Source organism: Gadus macrocephalus, chromosome 17 (genome assembly GCF_031168955.1).
Source record: "Gadus macrocephalus chromosome 17, ASM3116895v1".
Classification (NCBI taxonomy): Eukaryota; Metazoa; Chordata; class Actinopteri; order Gadiformes; family Gadidae; genus Gadus; species Gadus macrocephalus.
The window spans coordinates 9946853-9964639 of record NC_082398.1 but is presented as its reverse complement, the minus strand read 5'-3'; the positions used below and the strand labels follow the sequence as shown (position 1 = coordinate 9964639).

Here is a 17787-nt window from a genome sequence, read left to right as displayed (position 1 = left end):
TCCCCTAAGGACCCCCTGGCGCGGTCCCGGCTGTCCTTCGAGATGCCCGTCAACGCCCACCTGGACCTGTCGTCGCTGCGGCCCAAGACGAGGGCCAGCCGGCGCCACTCTGACACGTCCGCCGCCGCCAAGCCCGGCAAGGGCGGCCCCGGCGGCCCCCCCGCGGCGGCGGCGGCGGCGGCGGCGGCGGCGGCCGTGGTCACGCAGAACGAGCTCAAGGCGGTCCGCCTGCGCTCGGTCTCCCGCGGCGACCTGGACGACTGCCCCGACGGCGCCTCGGACACCATCGAGGAGGAGGGCCACGGCCGGGACCCCGACGGCGACGCCGGACCCCCGCCGCCGCCCACCGCGCCCAAGCCCAAGCCCCCCGTGGCGGTGAAGCCCCCGCTGCCCAAGCGGCCGATGAACCTCCTGTTCAAGGCGCCCTCGCCCGGCTCGGCCTCCACCTCGCCCCTCGCGCCCCCCGACTCCCCGCCGGGCTCCCCCCAGGAGCGCCCCGTGCCCTTGGGGAACATCTACAAGGTCATGAGGAAGCCCAAGCCCAAGAAGCTGTCGCCGCAGACCCCCAGCCCACCGGGGCCGCTGCAGACCCCCCAGCAGCAGCAGCAGCAGCAGCAGCAGCAGCAGCACCACAACGCGCCCTACGACCTCCCGTACCTCCCGCTGTCGCAGTCCCTCTTCGACCTGCCCCCGCTGCCCGACCCCCAGCCCCTGATCGAGGACCCGGGCCTGGAGCCCGAGTCGGAGCCGGACCCCGAGCTCCGCGCGGGGCCGGAGGACGGGGGCTCGCTGCCGTCCCCCTGCAGCGGCAGCGAGGTGCCGGAGCTGCGGGGCAAGAGCAACACGCTGCCGTCGCGCATCACCGTGTCCTGCCTGGCCGAGCTCTCGGAGAAGAAGAAGCCCAAGGTGGGTCGGGGTCGGGGGGACGTCTGGGGGTGTCCTGGGGATCAGGACGCACCCCTTTGAGTGTGTTGTTTGTCTGAGTTTTGTGCAGATTCTCTGTGAGATATGCGACAATTTGGAAAGCTTCATGCATCCAAGTAAAGCTGGATATTAAGGCTGGGTGTTTGGCAAGTGGCGTGTATATTGAGGTAATTTCCGTTGCTTTTTTGTCGCTTTTTAAATTGCTCTCACTGCTCTGAGCTTCCAGCTGTGATAGCCTGGTTAATTTCCCATCTGGGATTTATAAAGTACATCTTATATCGACGTAGGAGGATCATCCGCAAGAAATGTAATTATTTTGGTTTCATAATTCGTTCTGGGGTTACAAACACAAATCTCTCTCTCTCTCTCTCTCTCTCTCTCGCTCTCGCTCTCGCTCTCTCTCTCTCTCTCCCCCCCCTCCCTCCCTTCCTCCCTTCCCTCGCTCCCTCCCTCCCCTCTATCCCCCTCTCTCTCCCCCCCCCCCTCCCTCCCCTCTCCCAGGTGCCGCCCCCCGTCCCTAAGAAGCCCAGCGTCCTGCTGCTCCAGGCGACCGTCCCGCCCGCCTCCAACGGCCCCGTGGACGGCCGCCCGCCGGCCCCCTCCCAGGACGCCAGCCCCCCGGGTCTGCCGTCGCCCGTCGGCGCCGCGCCACCGGAGGACCTCCCCTTCAGCCCGATTCCTTCGGCCTTCCCGATATTCCCGGCTTTCCGGAGAGGGAGGAGAACCACGTGGAGGAGGAGGTGGAGGAGGAGGAGGAGGAGGAGGAGGAGGAGGAGGAGGAGGAGGAGGAGGAGGAGGAGGAGGAGAGCTCCAAGGGGTCGTGGCTTCATGAGTTCTCGCTCCCGGAGCTGGAGGGGAAGACGGCGGGGGCCGAGATGGGACCAGGTAGGAGCGGAGGGGGGGGGGGGGTTTGTTGTAAAGGGGGCGGCCATCGCACTTGGCTATTGTAGGATGTCAGCTTTGTGATGCTAGACTAGTACACTAGTGCTAGTCCATACACAGGGGGTGAGGAACAAAGAGCTGCTGCCTGCAACTGTCAACTCAGTTTTCTGTGAAAAATCATTGACATCATTGCTTTACATCACAGCACTTACTTCAATTTGTGCCTTGCTACATAAAAAAAACCGATCTGTGCTGTCTCTGTGATGTGCACATGTTACAAGTGCAAAAATGTGCTACATACTTTTCATTAAATCAATTGTAAATGCTGACCGGCAAATTATTCTTGAATGTAATTTGCAGAGCAGAAGGGTCATAATCGAGATGATGAGGGCTACTTTGAAGCCAATCAAACATTTAGGCTTTCTAACTCCCCAGGACTCTGTGTGTGGTCTTAAACACACACAGGAGTACACCTTTGCAATGCATTTGGTCTTTGATTCATTGAAGGATTGTTCTTTGAGCATAACCTTGTGAACGCGGTGTTCTTTGATACATCATTAACTCTGCTGGAGTTCGGTTTGGTGAGAAACAAACTTTAAAGTGGGATGCTTCTGAGAGGATCTCGTATCTATGATGAAGGGGACACACTCTGTGGAAATGTTTTATTATTTGACTTTGTTGTCTGTTCAAGTCTGCTGGGAATACCACCATACTGTATTTGGGTTTCATAAGAAAGATTCACAAATCTTATAGAAAGTTTTGTTGTCATTAGAAGCATGGAGTTATGGAGGAAGAACCGAAACAAAATATGAATAACCTTCTTGGATTTGTATTGAAGAGCTTCTGAAATCAGTGATAAATGTCTTCTTATCCCAGAAAAGGGCCATGTCTGGGTTGGTGGCTCACATGTAGGTCTGTGGACCAAAGATATAACCAAAAATGATCTATAAATAATTAATAAACTACAAACTAAAATGAATCTAAAATAAATCTAAATTACTTAAACTAAATAAATACTCAAATAAATCTGAAATCACTTGAAACAGTAACATATAATTACAATGCACGTTTTTTTTAAGAAAACTGTTCTCTGATTGGTCCAGATGAGATTGAGGCGCACAACACCTCTCCAGCCAATGAGAGGACAGAGCTCCACATCACAGAGGAAACGGATGACGGCATTGGCCCTCACATGCCCACCACTCACACCACCGAAGACCTCTTCACCATCATACACAGGTCGGAACACACGCACGCACGCACGCACACGCACGCACACACACACACACACACACATCTATCACACCTCGCAATGATGCTGTGTATATAAGTCATAAGTTTTTAAGTCTAATCAACACTCTCTGATAAACCCACATTCTTACACACAGTACTAACATCCACACACACACACACACACACACACACACACACACACACACACACACACACACACACACACACACACACACACACACACACACACACACACACACACACACACACACACACACACACACACACACATTCACACAGGGCTAACACTTCCCAGTCAAGCTGTGTATATACAAAGGTCCAAGCAGCACTGTAAGCATTAAGGTATCAATCACACACTGGGGACAAAGCAACAATCACTTAGTCACTTTAGTCTAAAGATAGAGAAACCATCTGCCAGAAATACATAAACATCTACCTGCTTACAAACTACCACACACACACTCGTTGTACCTTCCACACCATCATCAACAGTCATTAAAATGATCACATTTAAAAGGTTATGAGTGAATTATTACATAATACAAAAATATATTATAGATATACATATATTATGTATTATAGAGAGCGTATTTCTCTGGATCAGACAAGTAGATTTCTTCATGAAAGAGATAACATCATTATGATGAAATTGTTTATCTTAATATGGATAGGATTTCTTCATAAAGAGATTATTAGTATTTTATGAAGAGAGGGTTTTAGAAAACAAACCTCTGGGGATCTGAACACGGGTTGCCCTGGCAACACTACAGTCAGGCTTTGGTAAGATGGAATAGAAGATGTTTTTCATCACGCACATTCACATGCACACAAGTGCACACCAACAAACGCATACAATTACGTACACGCACGCATGCACACACAAACACACACACACACACATACACACATACACACAATCACACACAAACACACACACACACACGATCACACGCGAGCCAGTCTCTAAGCAACAACCTGTGACGCTGCTGAAAATAGAACAAAAGGTAAAGAGGAAGAGAAAGATGAAAAGAAAGGGAAGTTCTTCATTCAAAGTCGTGCCATAACAAACTATAATAATATTTAGCATGTGCTTTGCAAAACAGTGAGTGATTTACATTACGTCTCAAGAATACGTGAAGTAAAAACGTGACTGGAAATTAAAAAAAACCAGAACAACAAGATTTTCCTCTTCGTCTTCTATCCCCCATCCCGTTCTCCCTCTTCTCTCCTCCCTCCTCCTCTTCCTCCCCCAGGTCCAAGAGGAAGGTCCTGGGCAGGAAGGAACCGGGCGACTCGTTCGGCAGTCGGCAGAACCTCGTCTCGCCGGTCAAGCACGCCGCCGCCTCGACGGCCAGCGCCAGCGTCGACATCCGCTCCATGACCTTGGGCTCGAGCCAGAGGTCGAGCTCGCGCAACGAGAACTTCATGGCGCTGCTGCAGAAGAAGGGAAGCAAGACGTCCAGCGGCGGCGCCCGGGTCTCCGCCATGGAGCTCCTGAGGAGCACCAACCCGCTGGCGCGCCGCGTCACCGAGTTCTCGTCCTCGTCGCCACCGACGACCGACGCCGCCGGCGCCGGCGCCCAGGAGGCGACGCCGGGGAACGGGCAGTGAGCGGGCGGACAACAGGCAGTTTAAGGCGGGAAAATAAATAGACCAGGGGCGGCTCTGTCGCGTTTGACGGAAAGCTCGCGGAACCAATCGTCCTGAAAATCTGGAATCTCCTGGCGCCCTCCCGACCGGGGTCAACTTCTACAAAACAAACAACCCATCGGAGCCCCCCCCCCGAGGAGCCATCGACCAACCGACCCACCACCCCGATCATATTGGAACATATTACCACCTCTGCGGTCGTGCTAACGCTTCGGTGATAGAGCTCCGTGTCGTCGGCCTCTGGAGCGAGAGGAAGTGATGTCATCTCCTGATGGACGTGGGTCGTAGCCCAGTGGTGGCTCTGCACCTCTGCCTGTAAACAGCTGTGAATATCCCCCTTCATCCATAGAACCAGGAGGGGCAGAGAGAGTGGTAGAAGACGGAGGTGGAGATGGATTACTAGATGGATCAACGGGGTGGTGTACATTAGGGTTCCGACACAGGATGCCCCTTTAAGGATAGCCTAAAGCTTTTGCCAAAAGCTAAACTTGGAACGATGAAAAAACTAAAGTGGTCAATAGATTGGAATCTGACGTCCGGCTGGAACTCTGCGTCGAGAAGAAAACGCCGATTTCGAGAAATTCAGTTGTGTAGAATAACGAAACGGGACACTTTAGACTGTAGGCTAGCGCCAGATGCTAATGGTACTGTCTGTATTCAGAGGTAGCTTATTACAGGATACGCAAGGCCGCTAGTGAACGTGAAGCACACGCTATACCCGTGGATGCATCTGTGTTGGTATCGTCTCTACGGTAACCCACAGCTACACCATAGCTGGAGCCTGTCGAACTCCGAAGTACACGGGGACTCTTGCGATTCGGATCGGACAAACCCAATGTTTCTTTTGGCGACTGGAACATTGAGGAACTTTCAGAATCCCACAACATTCCGGAATTACTCCGGAACTTCTCAGCGGTCCCGCCATCCTGACCCAGGGAGCGACACAAAGAAGGACGGTCAACCAAAACTGAAGAGGTCACGCGGAATTACGTCGAAGAAGCAATCACGATAGTGACATTAAGTCCAGGACCAAAACACGAGCGCCCGGGACTTTAGCTCGCCGTGTATAAAATCTGGAGACATTCCACCCGTCCTTTTGACCGCTGTCGACAAGGTCAGCCAAGATGAAGGGGAACGTGCATGCATGTGTGTGCGTGTATGAGTGAGTGACTTAGCATTCGTCGCAAACAATGGCACAATAAAGACTGAAGGCTAAGCTAACGCTAGCCTGCGATGACTAGCTAGCGGACGAGCGACGTTCAACTGAAGCACTTTTCCATTTTGATTTGCTTTCATTGTTGGTCGTTTCTTGTTTAATACTGGCACTTGAACGATGCTGATCATTATATTTTTGAAGTCTTTTTGTATATTTTTCCCGCTCTAATTTTGCTGATATATTTTTCTTACATATTCTAGGCGGCCATATACTCGAATTGTACTGTATGTATCATGTAAAAAGATATAAATGATATATGTCAATGGACCTATATCAAATATATGTTCAATGATCACTTAAAGAGGAAAGGAGGGGGAGAAAAAAGATGTGGACATCAAAATACACACAAATATACACGTACACCAATACAAACACACAGCCACACACACACACACACACACACACACACACACACACACACACACACACACACACACACACACACACACACACACACACACACACACACACACACACACACACACACACACACACACACACACACACACACACACACAAACACACACACACACAGAATAACCATGAGTACCATGAAACCCAAAAGTGTGTTTGAGTGTGTGGGTGTAGAAGTGTGTGTGTATGTGTGTGCGTGTGTGTGTGTTTGTGTATGTGTGTGTGTGTGTGGACCAGGTCTGTGGAGTCTCTAGTAGTATGTCCAGAGAGACAGTGAGACAGATTCCTGGATCCTCTAAACAGGGTTTTAAAATGTCACCAGGTCTCTCATGACGGAGCCAGCCTCGACCGGAGGGGACCTGCCGCGCATGCAGATGTGTGTGCACGTGTGTGTGTCTGTGTGTGTGTGTCTGGTTGTGTGTATGTGTGTGTGTCTAAAGAGGACATCCATCTGCAGGGGCAGTGTGTAACAAACAGTCATCACATGCACAACTTTGTTTTCCCAGAGCGAGGTAGGGGTTCCAGAACATTCGCTGAGCTCTGAGTTCCGGAACCTGCCGATAACTTCTGGTCGGGGCTTTTAACCACATGGTTTCAGCTTGGTATCTCTGGGTGATGGTTTAAATAAGGAAAAAAAGGAAAAAACACTGGCCTCCTTTATCAAGAGTATTTTCTATCTCTTTCCCTCCCTCCCTGTCTTAGCTCCGATTCCTCTTCTATATTTCTTTCTACCCTTATTCTATTTTTTCCTTTTTGTTCCCTCTGCTTTTGTTTACTTCCATTCACTCTTTTTTAAATCAAAACTGTCATCCTTTCGCCTTTCACTTTCTTGCTGTCCCTTTCATGCTGTTATTCTTTCCATTACTGGTCCATTACTCTCTCTCTCTCTCTCTCTCTCCCTTTGCCTACTCTTTATCTTCCCTCTTTCAACCCCTCCCTCCCTCAGGCTCCTAACCTCCCTCCCTCCCTATGTCACTCTCTTTCTCATCTCTTTTAAGTAACCTTGTCTCCTCCTCTACTATCTTTTCTTGCACTCCTTTCCTCCTCTATCTCTTTCACTTTGATCTGCTCTCTCCCTCCCCCTTTCCTCCACCCTTCCTCTTCCTGTCTGCTTCTCACTTGCCTGTAGCACACTCTCTCCCTCTATTTCTCTACCTCCTTTTGGCTTGCATCACATTCTTCCCTTTGCCACCCCTATATTTCTCTTATCCTTTCGCTTTACCTGTTCCCTAATTCTCTCCATCTTTCCGTCTGTCTCCCTCTGCATTTAGGCCCTGTCTCTCTTTGCATTCAGTCTCTCTCTCTGGCTCTCGCTCTCTCTCTCTCTCTCTCTCTATATCTTTTTGTATTCAGTCTGTCCCTCTATTGGCATTCAGGCCCTCTCTATGTCGATATCTGCATTGAGTCTATTTCTCTGTCTTGCTCTCGCTCTGCATTCAGTCGATACCTCTCTCTCCCTTGCTCTCTCTGCATTCATTCTCTCTCATCCCCTCTGCATTCAGTCTCTCTCTCTCTTGCCATCTCTTCATTCAGTCTATCTCTCTCTCTCTCTTCCTTGATTTCTCTCTGCATTCAGTCTCTCTCGTCCTCCCTCCATTCAGTCTCTCTCTCTCTCTCTCTCTCTCTCTCTCTCTCTCTCTCTCTCTCTCTCTCTCTCAGTCTATGCATCAGTGCTTGGCAGACAACATGACACACAGAATGAATGTCAATGACTGCTATAGAAAATGGTTGCTGTGGTTGCTAAGAATTATAAAGATTTAAAACATATATATGTACATTCTATTGGAACCCATATTCTCTATCTGTCCCTTCCTCTCTGCAGAAAAAAACAATATATTGTTTCCATGAATAAAGACAAACAAGAACATCTTTGATTTTTTCTGGTTGCGGAGGCTGCTGTGGTCCTTTCCTTGGTTCTGGTCTGGAACTCGTTTCCATGGTGATTGTGTTCTGTTCTGTCTGTGTTCAGAGTATCTTTCTCTTCCGCTTCTTCTTCTTCTTCTTCTTCTTCTTCTTCTTCTTCATCATCATCATCATCATCGCCTTCTTCTCCGGAATGTTATGAAAACCTCATGTTTTTCTCCACAAGTCATACGAGCAAAGCAGCCCACCCCACCGTCGGAACTCCGCCAAGTGGGGGAAAGAAGGAACTGCGCTGAATAACATTCTTTATATTCAGGATGGTGACTTTATGTCATCATCCTGAATAATAGAAGAATCAAGAATTACAAAGAATGCACTGAACTCTGACGAACAATTTTAAGTGCAACACATGGTATAAGAATGGGCTGCTTTGTTTCATCACTCCAACCAATCAAATCGGACAAATGTGCATCTCAAGCATTTCTTCATCTATGTGTTTCGTTTTTTAAAATGACTTATAGCCGATCATACGGCTGCCTCAGGTTTTACGAGGTCTTGTTAGCTAAATATTTTTTTCAGTGGGAGTGTACACCAGGCCCTAAGAAGCCCCAGATTCAACATCTTAAAGTGGATAGCTGTGTGGTATCAGTTCTCTGTCAGGATTTAAAATCGAGACAGGAAGAAGAGATTTGAGTGAAAGAGATTTTCACAAAATATACTGAACATAATATGTCAAGGGTGCACTCAATTTCAGTTGGAGATTATAATGAGAATTATCTTTAAAGGCCGTTATTTTCTCCCCCACTGAGGTTAAGAAACAAATTAATCCTCTTTATGCATCACTTTTAATTCACAGGACCTAAGCCCCCACAAGAATAGATGAAGGAGGGGGAGAGGAGAGAGATGAGAGGAGGGAGAGGGTGGAAGGGAGAAAGAGGGGGGTTACCTTCCAGTGAATGGAGGGATTACAGGGCGAAAGAAGGAAGTTCATCCTCCCACCTTCATCCTAAATCTTCTTTTCGGCACTTTCCTTTCTACGGCCATCAGTGTCTCCTCTAGCCATGTCTGCTCCCCTCCTCTACTCTCCCCTCTCCCCTCCTCCGTTCTAACCTGCTTTTGAGCCGTTCTTTCTCTTCTATCCTACTCTTCTCTTTCCTTCTCATTTCTCCTTCTCATTGTGGCATCAACTTACCACTTCACCCCCTACTCTCTCTCTATTTCTGTCTCCATCCTTCTCTTTCTCACTCACCGTCTCTCTCTGTCTCCCTCTCTCTGACTGTCTCTCCCTCTTTCACTCCCTAGAGAGCAGTGGCTGACGTCCTGCAGAGCGAGAGAGACACACGACACGTACGTCATTAATAATATTGATGTATTATTATGACTACCTAATGACCTACTCAGGTCTTCTCACTGCAAAACAGACACCTAGCAACCCGTTGCTAAGGGTCAACCACAAACAAACAAACCAACAAACAAGGTGGCTGTAACGATTTATCATGCATGCAAATTAAACACCTAGTCGACTACAATACTCCAATATTTCCATTAAATTCGCATTTCATTTGTTGAAGATAGAGTTTGTGTTTTAATACACAAAACACACACATTATTGTTTGTGTGCGAACATTTAATTTGAAGTGCCTTTCAAGAGGCCCCTGGCCACTGTGCAAAAAGGCAGGCTTTAAAACAACATTAAATAGGCCTGCTATAAACTGGGAACGGGAAGGGGAGTGGTTATGTTAAGGCAAGGCTGAACAGATGCTTTCAAATGAGGGTTAAATCGGTTTTCTCCGGCAGCTATTTATTCCATTAAACAATCTCTGAAGTAGACAGTTTTCTCGGTAATAAAAGGCCCCAATGCACGAGTTCATCCATCCAGGGACTTTTTCTCCAGATGCATCGATTCATTCTGGTCAGCTTTTTTTAGTAACATATAGCTATAACTGTAGCTACAAATCAAAGCACTAAAGGCTGCTCATGGGGAAACGTAGGCTGCACGGTGTAGGTTAAAGGCAGTGTTTTGTGTACCGATTACTAACCGTCCTCCAGTCTTCAGTGTGGCCCATGTGTCGCTGCGGTCGTCGGATTTTCTCATCAATCACCACCTCGCCACCAAAAGATATCAACGTGAAGCAATCAGTTTCAGAATGGTGCCCTAGATGGCGCTGTACTGCGGCTTCCAAGGCAACTGCAGCGCACTGCAGGGGCTGTGTCCCAATTCCTAGGACGCATCCTTCGAAGGCTGCATTCGAAGGATGCGTCGACGCCGATTGCGTCACAGCGACGCGCCAAGTGCTGTCCCAATTCCAAGGGTCCTTCAAATGCGGCCTACGAATGCAGCCTTCTTTTCCCGAATTTGAAGGATGCATCGGCTGTATCCTTCACGGCCCAACGTATCCCAAGATCCTTCACGGCCCAACGTATCCCTCCCAAGATTCATTGCGCACTCAATCAATGGAGTTGGCGGAGAATGGCGATTTAAGTTTTGCATTTAAATGTAAGTATTTGGTTTCTAGTCACTGGAGTATTTAACGATACAAATGTTAAAAAAAACAAGGGCCCTTAAAACTTTTTTCATTAAAGTAATAGGCAATATAAGTAAGGTAACGTTACAGTTAGTGACGCTGTAACGTTAACTAAGAACACCCGTTAAGCCCTATAGTTTCAAATTTAAGAGTGGTAACGGTTCGTTACGTAAACCGGAAATGCTCCGTAGGCTAGACCGTCCCATTTCTTCGGCCTTCGGAGTGTCCTTTGCGGTTTACGAAGGCCGCATCCTTCGAAGGACGCGGTCTACGAAGGATGCGTCCTATGAATTGGGACACAGCCAGTGTTGCCAGACTTGGCGGGAAATCTGTCCCAATCTGGCAACACTGTCCAAGAGACGAATTTAAAATCCGAAGACACATGCCCTCTCCCAGGGGGACAATCAAATTCCAATTCTATAATAAATTAAAACATCCTGGTAAAGTAAAAGGGTTGTTCCGTCTCTGCTGTGTTTTCACATCCCGGCGTTCCTCCTCCCTTCACTCTGGCAGGTTTATGATTGTTTTCCCCCAGGCTCTCAGTCGTCTCCAGCACCGCGCCGTTCTGTTTCCCTGTTTGTTTTCCAGAACGATATTTAATTGGTCCCCCGGGGCCGCGTGTTTGTGTGTGTGGCCAAGTTTATTTAGCGCCGAATGAGAAGTGGGATGCTGACTAATAACTTTTTGAACATATTCTGAGTTTCGTTTTTTTTGGTTGGTAATTTGAGGTGTAGTGCAGCCCAGGTGATTTACAGTTGAGTTGAATGACGGGTCATCTACAGTTGATTTACAGATGAAACAGCAGTGAATGACAGATCATACATATCGGTGAGCTGTTATAGGACCTGTCCAATGCACAACACCTGCATATCTGACACTCCAATTATATCTTAAGTTACTGGTGAGATATAGTTGAGAGTTATAAGTGTTATGCAAAAATATTTTTGTCAGAATCATATTTTGCCATCTAAACCTCGAATAACTTCTGTGTTTCCAGGCCAGAAATGTTTGTACATAAATGCACCTGCCATACAGAGGAGGGAAATTCAGCTCTGATTCCACAGGAAGGTTTTCATTGCAATATTTATCGTGTAGAATAGATAAATAGATATCCAACATCCCAAAATTGAATGTGAATGTTTATTTCTTAACAATGTTTTAAAAATATGAAACATGATGTTCCCATCTGTAAACAACGCAACGCCAGCCTTGTAGCCAGTCGGTCCTGTCATGCGTCTCTCCTGACCTCGCTGTCTGTCTGGTATTTGGCGCCCACTAACGGACAATGGCCGCTAGTGCACAATAATGTTGTCAAGCGACCGTTACGTATCAGTTTGCTCAAATATAAAATCCAGTTTCCCACAAGTCCGACAGAATAAACAGCGTTTTTTCATTTTTGGAAAAACAAGGTAGGCCTATACTACAATTGAGGGACGTCAACCAGGGGCCCATTTACCTCTCTTATGAGGTAGGCTAGCCTAGGCGCTATCATTATTTGTAGTATACTCTGTATATTTTACTTGATAGAGTTTCCTGCTTATTGTGTTCACCTTTCATGCATCTAGATCCAAGAAAGTTGATAACAATTGTTAATGATTCATGTTTTTATGTGTCATTTGGGCCTTTGTCCACGACATGCTTTGCTTCTGTTTATGAGAGAGAGAGAGAGAGAGAGAGAGTTTATCTGTTTGTTTGTGCGTGCGTGCGTGCGTGCGTGCGTGCGTGCGTGTGCGCACTTACGCGCACGTACACCCAACAAATACGCCACGCGCATCATGGGGCCAAACTATCAAGTCCCAGTCTTCCTGTTTCTGGTGACAGCCATGACGCATTATCTTTCTAACGCGCGCGCGCGCACACACACACACACACACACACACACACAACACACACACACACACACACACACACACACACACACACACACACACACACACACACACACACCACACACACACACACACACACACACACACACACACAGCTGAGTGACAGAGCAAGCCTTTTTATGTTCCTTAAATCAACTATAACGGCGTAAAACAAAAGATGACATAAAGAGGGGAGCGATGGACGACAGGTGAGAGGAGGAGAGAGAGAGAGAGAGAGAGAGAGAGAGAGAGAGAGAGAGAGAGAGAGAGAGAGAGAGAGAGAGAGAGAGAGAGAGAGAGAGAGAGAGAGAGAGAGAGAGAGAGAGAGAGAGAGAGAGAATCATTGGCAGGCAGTTATGATGAAGGACTGGAGCTCGAAGAGGCAGAACTTTACGACTAACACCGGAGAAACATCTGCGAGTCATGGGGAATTTCAGTTAAATATTCTTCACACACATACACACACACACACACACACACAAACTGCGCTCGCAGCCAACATAATCACATAAGCTCAACGGTTCGACACTGACCCGAGCTGCCACAATATTGGTCGAAGTGAGAGAAGAGGAGTGGAACTTTACCCGTGGAGCGCGTGGATGTTCTTTGCTGAATGGATCCGCGTCGCCGACCACCTCGCTCCATGCGCACACTCCAAGACGCTCTCACGCACGGCAAGACATGCAGTTCCACTACGTGGTGAGTGACTCTTGCACATGCACCTGCGTGCTTGGTGGTCAAATCTGTTTTGAAGTGTGTGTGTGTGTGTGTGTGTGTGTGTGTGTGTGTGTGTGTGTGTGTGTGTGTGTGTGTGTGTGTGTGTGTGTGTGTGTGTGTGTGTGTGTGTGTGTGTGTGTGTGTGTGTGTGTGTGCGTGCGTGTGTTTGTGTGAATATGTGCGCGTTCGTTGGGAATTGTCAGGATTATATTGTTAGGATTCTCAAATGTACATTTTCATGTTGTCAGTTGCTCATCATCACTGATTAACGGGCCTACGTGTTTAATCTCCTTCATCGTCACACCATCATTCCCCTGTGATAGGATTTTTATGACCGCAGGACTTTGAGTCAACTCCACAACGTCCTCAGCGCTGCTGCGCATGTCTACGAGTCTGTGGGATTTATACTAATACAAACGTTCACATTCCGAATGTTTTATTAATCCCAGAGGGAAATTGTTTCCGTCACATGCACCCTTCCAAAGACACTAGAAATAATAGTGCAAATATAAAATAGAAATTAGAATCAGTAATAATCTGATAATTTGAGTCAGGATATAGGATGTGATTTTTATTGATAACATTATGATAACATCACTATCAGCATTTACTAGAGAATTTCCAGCTCATTTTAAACTATGATCTAGTTGATTGCAGCTGTAATATTGCTATTTGATTACCATGATCAGTGATCAAAGTGGATTTATAATAGTTTATGCAATACGATAACTTAAAAATCTATCAACATTATTGATATGCAATAATGATCTATCTATTAATACTGGGTTTAATATGCGTATGCACCCCACTGATTACATTTGGTCTGCCCTATAATGGACTGTGTTATTCTTCCAACCATCTTTGAGCCAATTCATGACGAGAACACATTAATTGGGAGTGTTAATAAGTGAATGCGTGTGTGTCTTTGTACTCTGTGTGTATCGTAATGGTGTGTTTGTGTGTGCTGATGATTGAGAGTACCATCTGCTATCATTACTGGTCCGAGACACCCATGAGGAGGAACAGCCAAGGCTTATGCAAGCACTCGCTCATCTCCTATGTCTCTCTGTCACTCTCTCTCTTAGTGTTGAGCACCATGTATACTGCTAGGACCCACTGTCCAAGTCCTCCACAAGCTTTGGTTTTGTTTTGTCCGTCTGATCAAGCCTGTCTGTCTGCATTTCTGTCTGCAGTGATCTGCGTCTGTCGCTTTGATGGTTCCTTCTCTCTGTCTGCTATTGCCTGTCTGTATTTAATTAGCTGTTGGCTCTGTGCTTGAGAGCATGCCAAGCGATCCCTCTGGGTTGTGGATTGGGGTATATGTTAGTGTACTGTGTGTGTGTGTGTGTGTGTGTGTGTGTGTGTGTGTGTGTGTTCTATGTGCATAAGTATGTTTTAAGTGAGAGGGTCAAAGCCTATCTGTGTGTGTTTGTGTGTGTGTGTGTGTCTGTGTGTGTGTGTGTGTGTGCGTGGGCAAACATGTGTTTGTGTTTGTGTCAAACAGTCTGATGACGTAGCCTAGCATCCTAGTGACATGATGAAGACCATATGGGATGAGGAAGAACAGGGGTACCAGGTGCAGGTACCAGGAAGTCCATGTGTGGAGGTTAGAGGACATGGAGAGAGAGGGATGTTTGTGGAAAAAGTCTAAACTTAAACATGTGTGTCTATCTGCTCTGCTACTTTGTGTCTGTATAACAGGGAGACTGAATTAAGAACAAAAGCTGGGAAATAGTTAACGAGTTGCTTACTAATTATTCAGCTATTTACACAAAACACACAGGCACACACCCACACACACACACACCACCCACACACACACACACACACACACACACACACACACACACACACACACACACATGCACACGAAAACACCCAGATGGTGTCTTGTATCCTGACAGAAAGAGTGAGCATAATGACCAGGTCTCATGAAGCATAATATCGTGATGATAATGATGAGAAAAACAGGTCCGACAGACCAGAATCTCAGGTCTGTCGGGTTGGGGGGGGGGGGGGAGGAGAGAGAGAGGAGAGAGAGAGAGAGAGAGAGAGAGGAGAGAGAGAGAGAGAGAGAGAGAGAGAGAGAGAGAGAGGAGAGAGAGAGAGGAGAGAGGAGAGAGAGAGAGAGAGAGAGAGAGAGAGAGAGAAGAGAGAGAGAGAGAGAGAGAGAGAGAGAGAGAGAGAGACGTTTTGTAAAATTAAATATGAAATAAATATTTCTCTGTAAAGAATGAATATTGAACTTGTTTCTGAACTTGATTAAAGTGCCTGCTAAATGACTTGTAAATAGAAGAGGAAGAGGACATTCAGATCATTGTCGTATACTACATATGTAGTCATTTATGTAGTATGCTTAAATGACATGCTCAAACCTGTGTTCATACAAATACACACACATTCACACACGCATTCACACACACGCTTACACACACGCACACGCACACACACACACACAGTTTTGTTGCCTGGGTTCTGAAGGGATATGTCTGTCTCCACTTCTGAGTGTTCCTTACCAAAAGCTTCTCCCAGCAGTTTCCAGCATGTGTGTGTGCGCGTGCAAGTGTGTTTTGAGTGTATGTGTGGTGCGTGGTGTGTGTGTGGTTCACCTACATTTTAGCTCAAATGACTTCCTTGTCAACTCTTATCTGTTTTTCAGGCTGAGGAAATTTAGATGTGTTCTATAGATTGTTGTATAGATTTGAACAAGAAAGCTATAGTGACTTTATTCTATAGAATGTCGTGTAGCATTCTATCACTGTAACGGGCTGCTCCTTTTGAACGCAGAGTCAGGCCCAAGACCTCTGATCAATAATAGTCTAATTATCTTTTATTGACTCCCTTATTAGCCTTTGACAGCCTTAACAGTAAGTGTCAAAGTCTTTATGGCTATGTTTCAACTTGGAGTAATCTCAACGTGGTTTTTTTGTTGGAAATTTGTTGGAAATTTTGACACTGACATTTAGCAGACGCTTTCTGCCAACATATTTACCGAAGTCAGGCTGAACAATCAAATGAACGCAGTGATTGCAGTCGTACGCGTCTATCCCTCCATATGTTTCGTCTGTGTTTAGCCCGCGTCATTGAGTCATTCGGTGGCAAGATCGCTGCCGCTGATGTGTCACGAGTTTGATTTGGTAATCAAGATATTTTCCAAGTATCAATGGGTTCCATCGCGGTTAAAGGCGCTTTCAACATGAATGTTAGAAGTGATCAAACAGGCTGACTCGGCCCCCTGTGTGGTTTCCTCTTCCATTAGGAAGTGGCCCGGCAGTGGCCCTCAGAGTCAAACAGAGTAGGATATTTTCGGCGGGGGGTGTGGCACGAAGTGTTGATGAGGATGATGATAAAGTGAGTTGATGATGAGTGTCCATTTGTACATCCTGTTAGAGAGAGAGAGAGAGAGAGAGAGGGAGAGAGAGAGAGGGAGAGGGAGGGAGAGAGAGAGAGAGAGAGAGAGAGAGAGGGAGAGGGAGATGGAGAGAGGGAGAGGGAGAGAGAGAGTTCTAAGAGAGATGTAATCTCCGTGGACTTCAGCTTCCTCTGCCAGTGCTGGCATTTCCTCTCCTCTACCTCCTCCTGGAATGATGAGAGAAAGAAATAACCAGGAGAGAGAGCGAGGAGAGAGAGAGAGGTAGAGAAAGAGAGAGAGAGAGAGAGAGAGCGATAGAGAGAGTGAAGATGAGAATGAGAATCAAGAAGTGAGTAAGATATATGTAAATACGTATGTTGTAATTGCATTGCATTTTGTTTTAGATTTACCATCTCCTTCAGACATATACTCCAATGTTTGTCCCTCTTATGACAAAATGTAAGAGTTTGCATTACTCCCCCCCTCCTATCTGTGTGTGTTTGTCAGTGTGTGTGTGTGTATCTATCTCTCTCTCCCTCTCTCTTTCTGTGTTACAGATGAGCATTTTAGCCCCAAGATGATGTGTTGAGGTCTTATATAATGATGCATCTAAAGCTCTTGAGCTCAGCCCTTCTGTAGTATGTTACAATGTCTCGTCTCTCTCTCTCTCTCTCTCTCTCTCTCTCTCTCTCTCTCTCTCTCTCTCTCTCTCTCTCTCTCTCTCTCTCTCTCTCTCTCTCTCTCTCTCTCTCTCTCTCTCTCTCTCTGTGTGTGTGTTGATAGATTCCTCCATAGTGCTATGATGTGCAGTGCTTTCTCTAAACCATCAACAGCACAGAATACACTATTAAATTTATTGTTTGATGGATATACACAACCTCACACACATTCACAGTGTAGTGCAGACGCCTTGGAAAGTTACCAAGTTAACCCCTAGAGGGCAGTGCAGTCTATGAAGGTTTTAAAAATGTTCAGTGTGTGTGCATGTCTGTGTGCGCGCGTGTTTCTTTTGTGCATGTGTGTGCAGGTTGTATGTGGATGTGTGCGTGTGGGCGTTTGTGTCAGAGAAGAAGCGAGAGAGAGAGATTCTGTGTATTGTATGTGTGTGTTTCGTGTTAGTGT

At 46.8% G+C, this 17787-nt stretch overlaps 1 protein-coding gene across 1 annotated transcript; it reads left to right on the top strand.

Annotated features, from left to right (window-relative positions):
* The first annotated feature begins 6 nt into the window (after positions 1 to 6).
* On the top strand, positions 7 to 4578 carry nhsl2 (NHS-like 2). The gene is made up of 4 exons (XM_060077302.1): positions 7 to 906; positions 1426 to 1809; positions 2910 to 3045; positions 4314 to 4578. The coding sequence occupies exons 1-4, from the start codon at positions 43 to 45 to the stop codon at positions 4439 to 4441; spliced, it is 1512 nt and encodes a 503-aa protein (XP_059933285.1). The 5' UTR covers positions 7 to 42; the 3' UTR covers positions 4442 to 4578.
* The last annotated feature ends 13209 nt before the right edge of the window (positions 4579 to 17787 follow it).